The sequence below is a fragment of the Epinephelus lanceolatus genome, chromosome 6 (genome assembly GCF_041903045.1).
Source record: "Epinephelus lanceolatus isolate andai-2023 chromosome 6, ASM4190304v1, whole genome shotgun sequence".
NCBI lineage: Eukaryota > Metazoa > Chordata > Actinopteri > Perciformes > Serranidae > Epinephelus > Epinephelus lanceolatus.
In genome coordinates, this window is record NC_135739.1 from 7,993,346 (window position 1) to 8,009,439 (window position 16,094).

The 16,094-nt window shown below is 40.1% G+C and overlaps 1 protein-coding gene across 2 annotated transcripts; it reads left to right on the forward strand.

Annotated features, from left to right (window-relative positions):
- Nucleotides 1–2,541: 2,541 nt before the first annotated feature.
- Nucleotides 2,542–15,341, forward strand: ube3a (ubiquitin protein ligase E3A). Of its 2 annotated transcripts, none has more exons than XM_033622389.2 (11): nt 2,542–2,852; nt 6,870–6,916; nt 8,284–8,567; nt 8,657–9,861; nt 10,357–10,501; nt 11,143–11,348; nt 12,050–12,214; nt 12,682–12,837; nt 12,927–13,000; nt 13,865–14,008; nt 14,282–15,341. In XM_033622389.2, coding segments are annotated over exons 2-11 (2,502 nt in total). In that variant the 5' UTR covers nt 2,542–2,852; nt 6,870–6,914; the 3' UTR covers nt 14,403–15,341. The 2 variants fall into 2 exon arrangements, with proteins under 2 accessions (XP_033478280.1, XP_033478281.1); XM_033622390.2 differs by having other exon boundaries at nt 8,480–8,567.
- Nucleotides 15,342–16,094: the final 753 nt, after the last annotated feature.

The window sequence follows — 16,094 nt, forward strand, 5'->3', positions numbered from 1 at the left end:
CTCTGTATATGTGACCCAAAGAAACCACCAAGTCACACTCAGTGTAAAGCTCCATGTCAGGCTCCAACGCTGACAGAATAACAAACATCTCCTCAGCACCATAAGAGCAATGCACATGAATTAGATAATGCATAATTTACAAGGTCATACTGCAGAATGAGACGGCAGGTTTTTACCTGACATACGGCCGGTTTTATTTATGGTTTATGAATATGATTTAGGGCTTATGAATGACATTGTACTTTGTCTGGGCCTCCATCAACACTTTCCTGCAGAGATGTGTAATGTAAATTTTTCAGATTTTACCCAAAATGTATATAACAAATGTTTGAATAAACAGCTCGACTCATGAGTTCTGTTCAGCAGTCAGAGGCAACGACTAATCAGTGGAGTGATACTGCATGGAATTACTTACTGATAGTAGGTCTGTGACAAAATGACACACTTTTTCATATCATTCCAAAAGAAAAAATACAACAAAAAAATAGCATTCATGTGGATACCACCTGACATGTTCCACCTACTCAAACACTGTTGCAGACCAAGTACCCCCCCTCATGGCAACAGTACTCCCCAATGGCAGTGGCCCCCCAGCAGGATAATGCACCATGCCACACTGCAAAAACTGTTTAGAAATGTCCTGTGCAGTGTGACAAAAAGCTCAAGGTGTCAACCTGGCTTCTAAATTTCCCAGGTCCCAATCTGCTCAAGGATTCTTGTGATGTGCCGGTACCCCAGATGTACCCTAATCCAAGGTGGGGCCTCCTTGGATTGGACTTGGCTCTGACCTGTGGAGGCATGGACACAGGATCTCTGGGAGTGTCCTGCGGTGTCTGGCACCAGTGCGTTGGCGGCAGATCCATTTAGTCCAGTGGGTTGTGAGGTGGGTTAATGACACGTGCCACAGATGCTCATTCAGATTGGGATCTGGGGAATTTGGAGGCCAGGTTGACACTTTGAGGTCTTTGTCACATTCCTTGGGCCATTCCTGAGCCATGTTTGCAGTGTGGCATGGTGCATTATCCTGCTGGGGGGCCACTGCCATTGGGGAGTACTGTTGCCATGAGGGGGGGTACTTGGTCTGCAACAGTGTTTGAGTGGGTGGAACATTTCAGGTGGTATCCACATGAATGCCAGAACCAAAGGTTTCCCAGCAGAACAATGCATTGGAACAAAATAATCAGAGTTAGTCACTTCACCTGTCAGTGGTTTGAATGCTTTGGCTGATCATAATAAAACTCACAGGGCACATATTTCCTCATAGTGAGTACTTTTATTGATATTTTGTTGATAATACTTTTGTACTTTTACCTAAAATGGACCTTATGTGTAACTGTAACAGAGTATTTTACATTGTTGTATTATAAGCCAAGACATGGATGTAGTCACACTAATGCACATAGTGAATAAATTCATTAAGTGTTTAAATGATGCTCACAGAAAAAAACATACATGTGATGACCTTTGTTTTTATGTTTATAGTCATAAATCATGAATTCTTTAAGGCTAAAAAAGTATTTATCACTTTATGTGATTTTTTTCAGTTTAGAATTGCCTTTGTGTATCATTTTTGCTTAATAACTTAAGGTTCAAAGTTATTTGAATGATGACTGTAGGAGCAGCTCCAACAGACTGAAGTGCTGCGATATAACAGCAAAGAACCTTAAACGTTCTGCAAGGTTAAATCAGTGTGCAAAACATCTGCCACATCCCACATGGGATTACAAGTCAGATAATGTGAGACGTCAGGTAAAATCATGGGACAAATTAGGTTGTACATCTTGGGTTCTTAAAATATAACCCCAAACATATAATTGTATTTTTACTGCAAATGTGTTGAACATGAAACAGTCATTTTGACTGGTCTGGGTGGGCAGTGCAAAGATTCTGGTCCCAGAACTTGCAAGGTTAGCCATGTGACATGTTACAAAGAGTGCTGCAGATACAAGAAACAATAAGAGTGACAACAAAAGCAGATGTAAGATGTTACATTTTATTAATATTTGACTTATCATAAAAAGATTTATTCAATACAATTTTTTTTTTTGTGATCGACTATAAAGTAAATGACCTGAATTTACCCTACATCTTGTGTATACAAGAAAAAAATTAAAAACCAAAGGGCAAAAATATTTTTAAAAATAAAATAATCATATTTTAAAGTAGACTACTGATAATATATTTGAGATATTGAGTTTCACATGAACTGAACAGTGAAAAAGAGCTGCTACACACCTACAGTTTATCCTGATACAGTCATAATCCAGATTTATAAATTAATGTCTGTTTTTATTTTACTAAATAAAAGTACTGAGCAGTTCCAAGTAAAAAGGACAAACTGAAACAAAGTTTTCTGGGTTAGCACATTCAACAATTTTTTTTCTACACTGACATACCGTCCAGTTTTAACAGTAAGTAGTAAAATACTCAGTTTAGATATTAGGTTAAATTATATTTTAGAGTGATATTGTTTATTTTGGGTGTATTTCCGCATTGTTTATTCAGGGTGTATTTCTGCGGGTGTCTGTAGAGGAGGGAGGGGGGCGTGATGTCTGACAGCCCCGCGCTGCATGCCGGGATACGTCACGCTGTTGTGTACAAGATGGTAGAGAAGGATTTTCTGCTCTGATTTATTAACTAAAGTACCAAGCTAACTCTTCCTCACGCTGTCACAGTGAGTCTTCTTCAGGCTCCGTGTGGTTAAATCTCAGCAGGTTGACTCGCAGCGGCGCAGACAGCAGCGGACTGAATGTGGCTCAAACTGCAGCTCTCACACTGACAGCACGGTTTTTTTTTTTGCACTGTCACTGACAGAGACACACACAGGAACATTACTCCTGATCATATCACAGGTGAGTACATGAAGCTGGCCGTCAAATGACACTGAAGCTAACGTTGATTTATGCTGTGTTCACTTCCGTAGCTTTGTTTAATAAGCTAGCTTAAAGCAGTTAGCAGCAGAAGTTACTGTAACCTGTAAAAACAGAACTGTGTGACAGTTAGCGAGGGTCAGCTGTCAAGTTTGTGTCATATCACGTTGTTGGTGAAATGTGGACTTACGTTACATGTCCTTTAACCAGGCGAAATATAAATAACACAGTTATTTACTGTTATTTATTAGCATATCAGTGTTTCGAATGGTAGCTACGGTGTCCGGGAGGTGTCATGAAGAATGACGGAACTATTTAGGGAATGACCGTTACTTGTGAGGGGGAGGGGTGTCAGATCATTTTAAAGGGCCAGTGTGTAATATTTGGCCTGGTTGATTATCAAATCTGAATCTGAATATTCTACCCATCAATATGTTTATATAAGTGTACAATCGCTATAAAATAAAATTCGTTTGGTTTTCGTAGCCTTATAAATATGCTTTTACATATATATATATATATATATTTATATAGAGAGAGAGAGAGCAAGGGCCTTGCTTTAGAGAGGTCGCCATCTTGCGCAGCCATGTATGTAAGGCAGACCAAGCGGACAATCCAGCCAGCCAGAGAACGCGTTTCACGTGTATAAATGAACCAACGAAGACAGCGGGAGGAAGGAAGGAGGAGGAGGAAACAGCAGAGAGTGTTAGTAGTTCGTCGATAGAGAGTAGTGAAAAGTTTTGTTAGTTATAAAGTTTGGGAATGAACCACATTTACCACGCAACAGGAGAGAATGAACCCGAACCGTCATCTGCGAGGAAAAGAAGACGCAGCTTCACTCCTTGTGATGCACTCTCTGCGGCGCTTTTCCTCCTGGTGATATCTCTCCCCAACGATGGTAGCACCGAATCACATTCTGTGCAGCAAAATGTGAGCGGAGGATTCAGCCTCTCGTCTCACCCGCTCAGCGTCTAAGTTCCTCATCTGTATGCTCCGGCTCAAACAGGTATGGTTCTGGGTCTGTGTCTGCTACAAGAAACTCTTCAAAATCGTGTTCAAAGTCGTCCATTGCAGCTACTATAGTCCGGAGATATCGCTAGGCTAAATAAACAGCTGAGCTCTGTTTACAGGCTACGCTGTCAGTCAGTGTGCGGGCTGGAGATTGGCGGAGCAGAGAGGGGAGGGGGTCCCCGTTTGGTACTGTAAACGAGTATGTGTGTATGGAGTGTGTGTGTCACGCCAGAAGAGTCAGAGTTTGGGACGGAGTCTTTTACCCCCTGGAGTGTTACCAGAGTTTTTGGAGTGCTCAAATAAACGGGCCTTTTTCCCGAATGCTCCTCTGGTCTCCTGCTCGTGAGGGATTCATTACAATATCGTAACATGGTTTAGATTTCTAAATAAACATTCACCTCGTCGCTAGATAGACCTACTCCTGAAAAATTCATGTCTGCGCAAGGCTTTTTGTCCCTACGAGGCCACCGTCATTTACCCGATGGGAGGGGTGAGCGAGTGAGCCCTGCAATCTAGAATTTGACCACTCATGTCACCGTTTTCAACGGTTTTCAACCCATTTTACACAGTGGCCCTTTAAAGCACTGAGGTGGTTTTTTTATTTTGGCTTAGTGGAGGGGCAGGATGGGCGATATGACCCTAAAATAATGCTGTTGTATTTTAGGGTCTTTCTGCGATAATGATATTCTTGACGGCACACTTTAATTTAAGAACATACAATTGCAACAAAATAAGTGATAACGTTTTACAGTTTGCCTTCAAATATTCGATGAAAACTTTGTGAACTACAACAGTAACTCAGTGAGATTCAGATTCTGTTACAATATTAATAGTTCAACAAAATAAAATCTATCACAAATTACACATTTAAACAACTCCCAAATACAAAAAAATGTTCCCTGGTCTATATATATATATATATATATATATATAAATCAACAGGTGATTTCCTTCTTTTAGTAAAATCCTAAATGATGTTTTTTTTCTCACCTGGAACTTTATGCTCTGCCATTTCTCCTCTAATCATCACACTGTAATCTGTGACAGGCTGTTATGATATTCATTTGTTTTATTTATTGTTTATTTTTACAGGGACAGCGCACAATTAAAAGTAATTGCACCAGAGTTAGCTAACAGCTAATTTACATCTGTCGTCCCTGGGCAGGTAGACCAAAAACAACAACCTCAAACAACAAATACATAAATACAATAACAAAACAATACATAAAAATCCGTCAGTGTGAGATAAAATCAGTATGACAAATACGATAAATACATGGAAGGCAATCATCAGCACTAACTAACCAGCAGAGCCTTTTTCAACTCCAGAGTTTTTAAGTTTTGACTTTAAACTTTCAAACATCAAAGGGTAAGTTTTAAAAATCTAACAACTAATTCATGGTGAAAGGAGGGTCAGACATTTTCCGCATGTCACTCAGGAGGCTCAAGAAAAAATATCTGTTGTATAAGTAAAAAAAAAAAAAAAAAAAAAAAATGAAGTCACATGCAGTCACATGCCAGCCGCCCCAGTCCTCTGATAAATAAAGAACAGTCCCATAGTGCTGTTGATTTAATAATCCGTCAATTACAAGTACAAAGCACCAACCTGAATGTTACGTTTAGCCCAGGAACATTCAGTTTGCCAGGGGACGCTTTTCCAAAGGACTGATGGCCAAGGGCCAGATAATGAACAAATATGATTAATATTTATTGCCTGTTTTCAGCCTTTTGAGGTTTGATGTCCTCACACATCTTTGCCAAGAAGCAAATCCAGTCGCAGCAGGTCAACAGGTCGGGTGTACACAGGAGCGTTTCTAGGATTGGAGTATTGTAGTAGGATTTTAGTACATTTTCTGCACTAATATGCTGCTTTTCTGCAAAATGTCACTGTACGTCTGGACTCAGAAAAATAGCCATAGGTTACATAATATATTACCAGTGTGGCAAATGTTAAAAAATTGTGAAAACACGGCCACACTCTCAATGATAATATTAATGTAATGAAGACCATTTAAACAAACAGTTATTTAAGCTTTTGGAAGAACCTGGCACAGGCTGAACGGCTCCAGCTCCCCGAATTACAAATAATAGCCCAAAATAACTATAAATTAGATCATGTAGCCTGATACACATGTAATCAAATATCTGACCGTTCGTCATAAATCAAAAGGACACAGAGTCGCATGTCCAGAGCTTTTGGAGACATTTCATCCAGACAGCTGTTCCAAAAGAGTGTAAATATCAAAACGCACATGTTCAGTACTCGCTGACGTGCTGAAGAGAACGAGAGAGAAAGCTGCGTCCAGCCTGCACTCTCACTCTTTTGACCTGTAAGCTCTCATTTATTATACACGCTGGCTTTATGCGTAAACTGATACATGTAAATGGAGCTCTCAGTGTAGTTGTGCAGACACACACACACACACACACACACACACACACAGTGTTAGTGTGTCTGAAGAAAAAGCACATGTTGTTCATATTAGGAACCAGTGGCGGACTCAGGCTGTCCGAGGGGCAGGGGCCGGGGAAAAAAAAGGGCCCCAGCATGTTGGGCAGCTTATATGGCACTGCATTATGTTGTGCTTGATTTAAAGGAAAACTTTATAATGTATTCCACCATGTTTTATCTCCCATAGGGGCACCCAAAAATGCCCATTCTTGATTTGGAGATATTATCATCCTGTTCCTGTGTGGTGGAACATGTGAAGTCTGTGAAATCCAATAATCTAACATATTGCAGACTTTGAAATCATAGAGCACTGTTAGGGTTAAAATTCCCAAATTGTGATCTCAGTATCTTCCCCTGAAAATCAGCTGTTTGTCAGGGTATACCAGATACATGCCTGTTTTCCAGTTCTGATGTTAGGGCCATAAATTGGTCTAAAAGTTTCCTAGGCTGACTAAAATGTTGCAGCCTTCTGTTGTTATACTCTGTTCATTCACAGTGCGTTCAAATTTGACATTATTGCTCAACTTGTCTTTCAGAGGACTGTCCATCGGGTCTGCAGGAGTGCACCTGAATCCAGCCGAATGTAAGTCATTTGTTTTGGACTTGCACTCAACTAGTTAAACTAGTAGCTAAACTAATATACGTGCAAGTTAAAGCTAGTTTAACTAATATAGATATCTGAAGAGTTGCACCTTTTGATGTTTTTATACCTGTGATCAAGTCTTTGTGTAATTATATCGTAGTCTGTCAAATAGGGATGCCCCGATCATGTTTTTTGCCACCGATATTTTCCGATAATACCGATAATTTCCCATCATCTATGAGCCCTATCGACCGATACACAGCCGCTACCAATCGTGATTTTGTTTTGTTATAGCAGCAGGTTTAATAGTATCATAGGTCGGTTTGATTGCTTTGTAGTGTAATGGGATGTCCACCAGGTGGCAGCGAAACTGACTAAACTCTGCAGAATGAATTCAGTCTTATTGGTAGCCTACAGTACATTTAAAAGACGATCTGAAATACGTAATGTGATCTCTTTCCCCCTCTTGTTGCGCCGTGCACACGCAGTCAGTGTGTGGGTGTGTCCTACTGGATTGATTTTTTACAACCCGATCTCACTTCGAAGTTGTTGAAAACTGGCGCTTGGTCATTGACTTCCAGCTTCAGACACCTACGAAAAAAAGCTGTCCTTTCACGTCGGCATGATATGCAGCTAGTTGCCATTATTGTTTGATGGCACCCAGCAGTATCAGGGGGAAACAAGGCGGGACACAAATGAAATTTAAAGCAGCGGAAGTCTGAGTTGGGCGGTTGGGAGGGGTGGTGGATGGGTCCAACAACCACCGACTTTACCTGGGACATCAGTGTTCGCTTACCGTAAGATTGTAAAGCCAAACACTGCCTCCATAGATAGGGCCATTCACATTTTCGCGTTGGCCCCCATATTTAGAAGCCCTTTTGAAACACGTTTTTTTTTATGTGAAACGGCTTTATTCAGTTGGTTGATCAGTTTTAATCACCTGGTCCGTTTGTTTTGGGAAGAAGAGACTTCTGATAATTCAGCTCCCTGTAAAAATCTGATCAATGAACACTGAAGGAATTCTAACCAGGAGAAGTTTCAGTTGGTGCAGTCTGCAAACGTCACCACTAGATGCCGCTATATCACAATAAATTTTTCACATTTTTCCTTCAATAAAACACACATGTGAAATCTGAGTCATAGTAGCTGATTTGGTCATCGCATTTATTTACTGAATATTAACCGATGAAGATTAGACAGTCGATCTGGGCATCCCTAACAAGAACATGTTCTTCTTGGATTTCACTGAATGCAATCCATTCAATGTGTTGTATTATTTGCATTGCAAGAATATGTTCATGCTTTTCTTCTAACCATAGATGACTTTGAATCATCAGTCTGACTTCCTGTTTAAATATCTTACGCAGGAACAGAGCGACTGCAAAGCATCTAATTGAGCGCTACTTTCGGCAGTTAACTGACGGCTGTGGAAATGGCGACTGCACGAATGAGTTTTGCGCATCATGTAGTGATTTTCAACCTTTGGATAACAATACAGCAGCTGCCAAAGCACTTGAGCTGTTTAAGATTAATGCCAAACTCTGTAATCCTCACCCCTCCAAGAGAGACTCTGACTCCCAACACAAAGACACTCATCTGGACAGTAGGATGAGCGATATGGACCTCTGTCCCGCCAAGGAGGACTTCTCAGGTACTGTAAAACTGACTCATTCTTATGGACACTGGCTTTGAATCAGTTCACTCTGTCAATTCAATTTTCCTTTTACTGTTTTGGTCCAGATGTTAATTACCTCACAGAGAACACAGTATGTATGATCCTGAGTTTCTGCGAGGAGAAAGGGGACTACTCTGCTCTCATCCGCATCATCGGCAGGATTTTCTCCAATGCAGATGCCTTGATTAAGAGTTTCAGGAAGGATGAACCCAAAGCTGCTGAAAACCTTGACTCTTTAGAAGCAAGAGGTGCAGACAAGAGTGAGAAGTCAAGTGATAAACCCTCAGAAGAAATGGGAGCTGCAGCTGCTTTACCAGACGAGGGTGTTAATGAAAGCTTTGACCCTTGTGAGGTCTCAGTGGACATGGAGGCAGTGCGCAGAGTCTACGACAAACTTCTAGGACTCGACCAGGTAGAGGCAGCTCTTGTAAACGCACTGGTTTACCTCACTCCAAACATGGAACTTGACCTGGAATACCTTGACGTGTACGAAACAAATCCAGATTACCTGAACATCTTCCTCATCGTGCTGGAGAACAGTAACCTTCACAGCCCAGAGTACCTGGAAGTGGCTTTGCCACAGTTCTGCAAAGCGATGAGTAAACTGCCTGTGACGGCGCTCGCCAGGCTAGTGAAGCTCTGGTCCATGTACGGTCTCCAACACATCCGCCGCATGATGGAGACCTTCCAACAGCTCATCACTTTCACAGTTGTCAGCAATGAATACGACAGCGACAACCTGGTAAATGATGACGAGACTGTGGTGGCTGCAACGCAGTGTTTAAAAGTTGCCTTCTATGCAAGTATCCTGGGTGGGGATGTGAATGTGGATCACAATGAGGAGGATGACGAAGACTCAGATTCTGATGAGCCCACCCTGCATGAGCTGCTAGGTGAGGAGCGGCTGTATAAAAAGGGTCCTCGGGTCGATCCTCTGGAGAAAGAACTGGGCGTCAGGCCTGTGGACAGCATTAAACCCCTCATCCCATTTGAGGATTTTATTAACGAGTCACTGAACGAGGTGGTGGAGATGGACAAGGATTTTACCTTCTTCAAGGTCAACGCCGAAACCAAGTTTTCTTTCCAGACCTGCCCCTTCATCCTCAGTGTCATCACCAAGAACCAGGGACTGTACTACGACAACAGGATCAGGATGTACAGCGAGAGACGTCTCACGGCCCTCTACAGCATGGTCCAGGGCCAGCAGCCCAACCCGTACCTCAAGCTCAAAGTACGGAGAGATCACATCATCGACGACGCCCTTGTCAGAGTGAGTCACAGCATGATCTGCTACTATTGTATGATGTCAAATTGAGGCTACAGCCACACTTACATGTATTAATGAACCTTCATTAAAATAGGCCTATATTTCATCTACAAGTGCACGTCACACACTGAGTGAGCCGCCTGTTAATGACGCTGTGGGCTAATGGGCATGTAGCTACTTCCATGTTTCAGATGATACGTCATGTTTGTAGTCGACCAATGAAGATGAGTTTACATATCACCTTGGGTTCGCCCTTCACCTTCTCAAAATGATCCCACACTTTGGATTTCCTGCCCGACATGTTATTAACTAGCCTGTGGAATAACCGCAGGTACCAGCCCTGGAAATTAACCTGACTCCTGTCTGACTGCTGAGCGTGGACACTTCCTGTGTCTGTCCTTTCAAATTAAATTCCAACATGGTCCAGTCATATAGGTTTTGATGTGATATGTGTTTTCAGGCTTGTTAGTGTGAACAGAAATTATTTCTGAGTTGCAGTTGGAGATGATCTCCATGGAGAACCCGTCCGACCTGAAGAAGCAGCTGTTCGTTGAGTTCGAGGGGGAGCAAGGTGTGGACGAGGGAGGGGTCTCAAAGGAGTTCTTTCAGTTGGTCTTGGAGGAAATTTTCAATCCCGACATAGGTGAGACATAAAAATCACTTCATCAATTTCATCTGCTTCCCATTTATTCCTGTTTTATATCAGCTCAACAGAGTAGCTCGACATTTGGGAAATGCACTTATTTTCTTGCCAAGAGAAAGAAAGGATCAATACCACTCTCATGTCTGTACAGTAAATATGACGCTACAGCCAACATGGAGACTGGAAACAAGGAAACAGCTAGCCAGCTCTGTCACAAGGTAAAAAAAAACCTGGCTACCAGCACCTCTAAAGCTCAATAATTAACATGTTATATCTGGTTTAATTCGTACAAACACCAAAGTGTAAAAATGTCAAGTTGTGGTTTTACGGTGGGTTATGTGCAAGTCTGTTTTTTGGCCAGGTGCAGCAGCTTCCTGGTCTCAGCTTGTTGCTAGGCAACCCCATGGTAAAGGCAACTATAGAACAAGACACTAGTGAACTTTAGAGGTACTGATCTCGCTGTTTCCTCCTGTTTCCGGCCTCTGTACTAAGCTAATGACTGTAGCTTCATATTTATTGTACAGACATGAGAGTCACGTCGATTTTTTTCATCCAACTCTCATCAAGAAAGCAAATACTTCACAAAATGTCTGTTTCTTAGTGTATAAAATGTTCCTCTCTCTTTGTTTGGCTCTCTGAAGGAATGTTCAGCTATGACGACGACACTAAGCTTTTCTGGTTTAACTCATCCTCCCTTGAGAACGAAGCGCAGTACACTCTCGTTGGACTCGTCCTGGGGCTCGCCATCTACAACAACTGCATCCTGGACGTACATTTCCCGATGGTTGTCTACAGGAAACTCATGGGCAAGAAGGGGACCTTCTTGGACCTGTCAGACTCACATCCAGTACAGTAACTTTCTCCAAAGTTAATATATACAGTGAAAGACAATCCATCACTTCTGTGTTTCCAAATATGTTTTGGAGACAGCTTCTGTTAAGGAAGATGTGTATGGTAGACTCAAGAAAATGACGCTGTGGTTTTCAGAGTTGGGGGAGACAAAGCACAAGTATAAAGCTCAATATTTATTTGCTATAGGATTAAATTTTGTTGCATATAATAAAAGCACATAAGCACTTAAAAGAAAAGTTCAATATTTCTGTAAGTACACTTGTCGTGACATGATTGTTGGTTGCTGGATCTTTTGTCATTGCTGTTCTTTGAAGAAATAGAGCGTTTTTCTTGCTGATGTTCTCGTTTGCATACGTAGGTCACATCATATGGAGGCATCAGTATTAAACTGAAACTGCTTCACAAGCAGTTAAAAACATCTTGAAGCTGCTTAAACAAATGAAATATAACATGTTAGTGAGCTTTGGAAGTGCCGGTAGGTGGATTTTATTACTATCAGAAAGAGCCAGGCAAAGTGTTTCCACTCTGTATGCTCAGTTAAGATAACTAATGTGGCTGTAGCTTCATATTTACCTGACAGACATGAGAGTGGAGTGTATCACCTCAACTAAAGGCCTCAACTCCTGACAGGAAAGCATATCTAATAGTCTCAAACAATTTCTTTAACAGCAGACATTTCTTCTTTTCCTCTCACAGGTTCTCTACCAGAGTCTGAAGGAGCTGCTCGCATACACCGGCAACGTAGAGGAAGACATGACGCTCACCTACCAGATATCACACACAGACCTTTTTGGAAACCCGATCTTATACGACCTAAAGGAGCAGGGAGACCAGATCCCCATCACTAAAGAAAATAGACAGGTGAAATGTCCACATGTTTAAACCACAGCAGAGCTCTGTTGAAGGATGTTTATGCTCATTTATATTATGGTCGTGGAAGGAGGGTGAAATGAATTTATTTTTAATATAATTCTACTTTTCATCACCAAATTTCATGAAAAGTTTTTCACACCATGGCTGTTTCTGACGTGTCTTAATGTCCAGCTGCATTATTCCTAGAATCAGTTCACATATTTCTTGTTCTTCTTTTGATTTTATTTGTGAATTTCTCAAGGGCAGAAACAGGAACTTGTTGAATATGAAAGAACTGAAAATGATACAGTGCAGCTGCCATTTCCTATGACAGTGTTTTCCGTAGGTCGTCTTTCCTCTGTTGAGATGGTTTGTAAAAAGAAGAGTCACTTAAAATACACACAACACAGGACATATATTCCTTTGACTGCCCTACATTTAACAAATACTTTGCTCTTTACACCTATAATTCACAGGAGTTTGTGGACATGTATGCTGACTACATACTCAACAAGAGCGTGGAGAGACAATTCAAAGCCTTTAAGAAAGGTTTCCAAATGGTCACAAATGAGTCCCCGCTGAAATATTTGTTCAGACCCGAGGAAGTAGAGCTGCTTATCTGTGGCAGCAGGGTGAGGAAACAAAGCCTTGTAAAGATTTTTGTTGCTTCATTGTAGCCAGTATTTTATGACTTACAGATGAATCTGTTGGTATTTCACAGAAACTTGACTTTGACGCACTTGAAAAGACGACGGAATACGATGGAGGTTACAGCAAAGACAGCCAAATCATCAAGTACGTCCTGTTTACATTTTGTCCACCAGAAAACATGTTTAAGCAGCAGATCGTATTAAAAAGTGGACATTGATTTTATTATTGGACAAAAGTATCAATCAGATAATACGTACTTAAATGTATAAGTAAATACCGGAACAAATAAATAACTAAATATGTAAATAAAAGAAAGAATAGATATATTTTTAAATAAATGCGACATAAATGAATAAAAAAATACATAAATGCAGAGGTTAGGACCTCCTACCTCATTAACAGAAATACAGAAATGAACTATTGTACTTTTACAAAAATGTAGAAATGTTATTTATTTATTTCCTATCTTTTTTTTTCCTGTTTAATGATCACCTTTTATTTATTCATGCATTTATCTATTTATAACCATATATATTTCAATATTTGTTTTTTCATTTATCCTTTTATTTATTTATGTTTTATTTATTGCCTTTATTTTTTATTCTAATATTTATTCATTTATTTCCATATTTATTTTTTATACATTTTTTCTTTATGTATTTTTTATTTACGTATTTATCAATATATTTATTTATTTCCATATTTATTCTTTTACTTGATTTAATTATTTGTACATGCATTTATTTAATTCCCTATGTATTTATTTATTTATTTATTTATTCCTGTTTTTATTTTTTTATTTATTCATACATTATTTTTTATTTATTTATACACTTATTTATTCCTTTATTTCCTTATTTATTTATTTATTTATTCCTGTATTTATTTATTTATTCATTCATTTATATATATTTATTTATGTATACCTGTATCTATTTGTACATTTATTTATTTATGTCATTTTTTTTTTGTCCTCCATAAATGTTGTCTTATATTTCCTGCACACAGAGATTTCTGGGAGACGATACACTCGTTCGGAGAGGAGCAGAAGAGGTTGTTTCTTCAGTTTACCACTGGCACAGACAGAGCACCAGTTGGCGGGCTCGGCAAATTAAAAATGATCATCGCCAAGAATGGCTCAGACACAGACAGGTACAGAACAGTCAGTTTTTTTAAAGGTATTTTTAGACACAACAGATGATCACATCAAGAACAACAGGCCCAGTTTTTAGAGAGAACAGATTCCAACAGGGCATGATTTCTGGATTTCTGGATTTTGTCCTTCGACATACCTGGGAAAAAAGCACTCACAGTTAGTTACTTCTTGTTGTTACGTTCTGTTGGTGCTCAAACCTTCACATTAAGCTTGTCTCAGTTCACATTTGTCTCTTCTTTAATGCTCCTACTTCTCATCCTCTCTTTCAGGCTACCGACGTCTCACACCTGCTTCAATGCACTGCTGCTCCCAGAATACTCCTCCAAGGAGAAACTGAGAGAAAGACTCCTCAAGGCCATCACATATGCCAAAGGATTTGGGATGCTGTGACAGGTCCACAAACAGAAACTGTATTTTAACAAAAAAAAAAAGGGGGCGGGGTGGTGGAATATCACAAAAAAAAAACAGATGGATATGACATAAAACAAAATGCTGCAATAACCCCGTGCCTAACCGCCCTCTACCAGTCATACTTCACTGTGGGCGTTTCACTCCGAGGCCTAACTTTTTCCGACATAGTTTCATAAACAGTACATGAGATTTCCCAAAGAGTTTAACACTGCACTTAAATAATGTATTTTGACTTTTGTGTTTTGTTTCCAGGCAGACGTGAACAACATTTGATTTGTAAAACTGTGAAAGTGCACTTATACACAGGGTTTTAGTGAATGCCAGCACATGCAGTATATTTATTGACTTAGTTTGATTTTTTTGTCATGTTCTTCATGGTGTAGCAGTATTCAGTCCTGAGGTCCCACAGCTGGGAGTGGGCTGAGCATAATGGTGCTTCTTGGTAACAAAGTATACTGAGGTGAAGCCTTTTATATTACTGCTAACCCAAATAGCCTCACTGACAAGCTTTATTTAATTTCCTGTCAGTGGGAGAGAAACTCACCACTAACCTGAAGGTTATTTTGAAGTTTTCTGTGTTGTGCCTCTTGTGTTACATATGAAATGAATACTGTGTGTTGAACCTGACCAGACCATGTGGTTTCCATAGCTTGCAGGGTTTCAGAATGACTGGTCGGTTCAGACTTTCACATCCTGAAAGAAGTGTTTCTCTTCCTTTTGGTTTGTTTGCTACTAAGTGTTTCTGATTGCACATTTGTAAGTGCAGTTGCCAAATGTGCAATGCCTCTGTAGGGAAAAGAGTCACATGAATTGTTTTATTTGGCCAAATATCTCAGGTACGGAAAGAATGTGCAGATAATGTGAAACTCTTATGTAAAGCAAAGATTATGCAAAGGAAATAAAAGTGAAGGAAATCTAGGAGCTTTGTCATTAATATGCACTGAGGGGATTTCTACTGAAAACATACGATAAAAGACAGTGGTTCCCATCTGGTGGGTCATTTGTGGTCCATTCAGAATGGACCACAAATGACTCACAAACGTGTCAAGTTTGTAAAAAATTTTAAATATCCAACACAGAGCTTTCATTATGACAGGCTGTTTCCTGCTGTAGAGTGACTAACGGACAGCTGCTTGACAGAGAGAGCAAACTAGCTTGACGACATGGCCAAACACAAATATGATGCTAAATATATTAAACTGTGTGGACCTTGAACTAATGACGAAGGAGAAATTTGGACTGGATCAGTTGGGAACCGCTGGTTTAGATAACTTAAAGCTGCTGTAGTCAGGTTTTTCAAATCAACAAAGGACAACAAGAATGTGTGTAATGTGAAAGGGGTCAATGCTAGGGACAATCCCAAGTGAATCATCTCAGCTTTCTGTAGCCTTATGGCATCTTTAAGCTCATTATTTTGCTTTAACAGTCTGCAACTTCTCAGTTTTGGTTTAGTGCTGTTCTATTTGTATAGTTTTTGGTTGCAGCAGGCAACCGCTTTCAGCAAAAGCTCTGAGAATCTGCTGTACAGCAGTGGCATGGCGTGACTATATGGGATTTGTAGGATCTGATAAATATTAAAAAACTTGGTCATGGTCAACGATAATAAAGTCCCAATGATCTCAAACGAGATGATGATCAAACGAGTACTTTATAATTAACAGCATCTTAGCT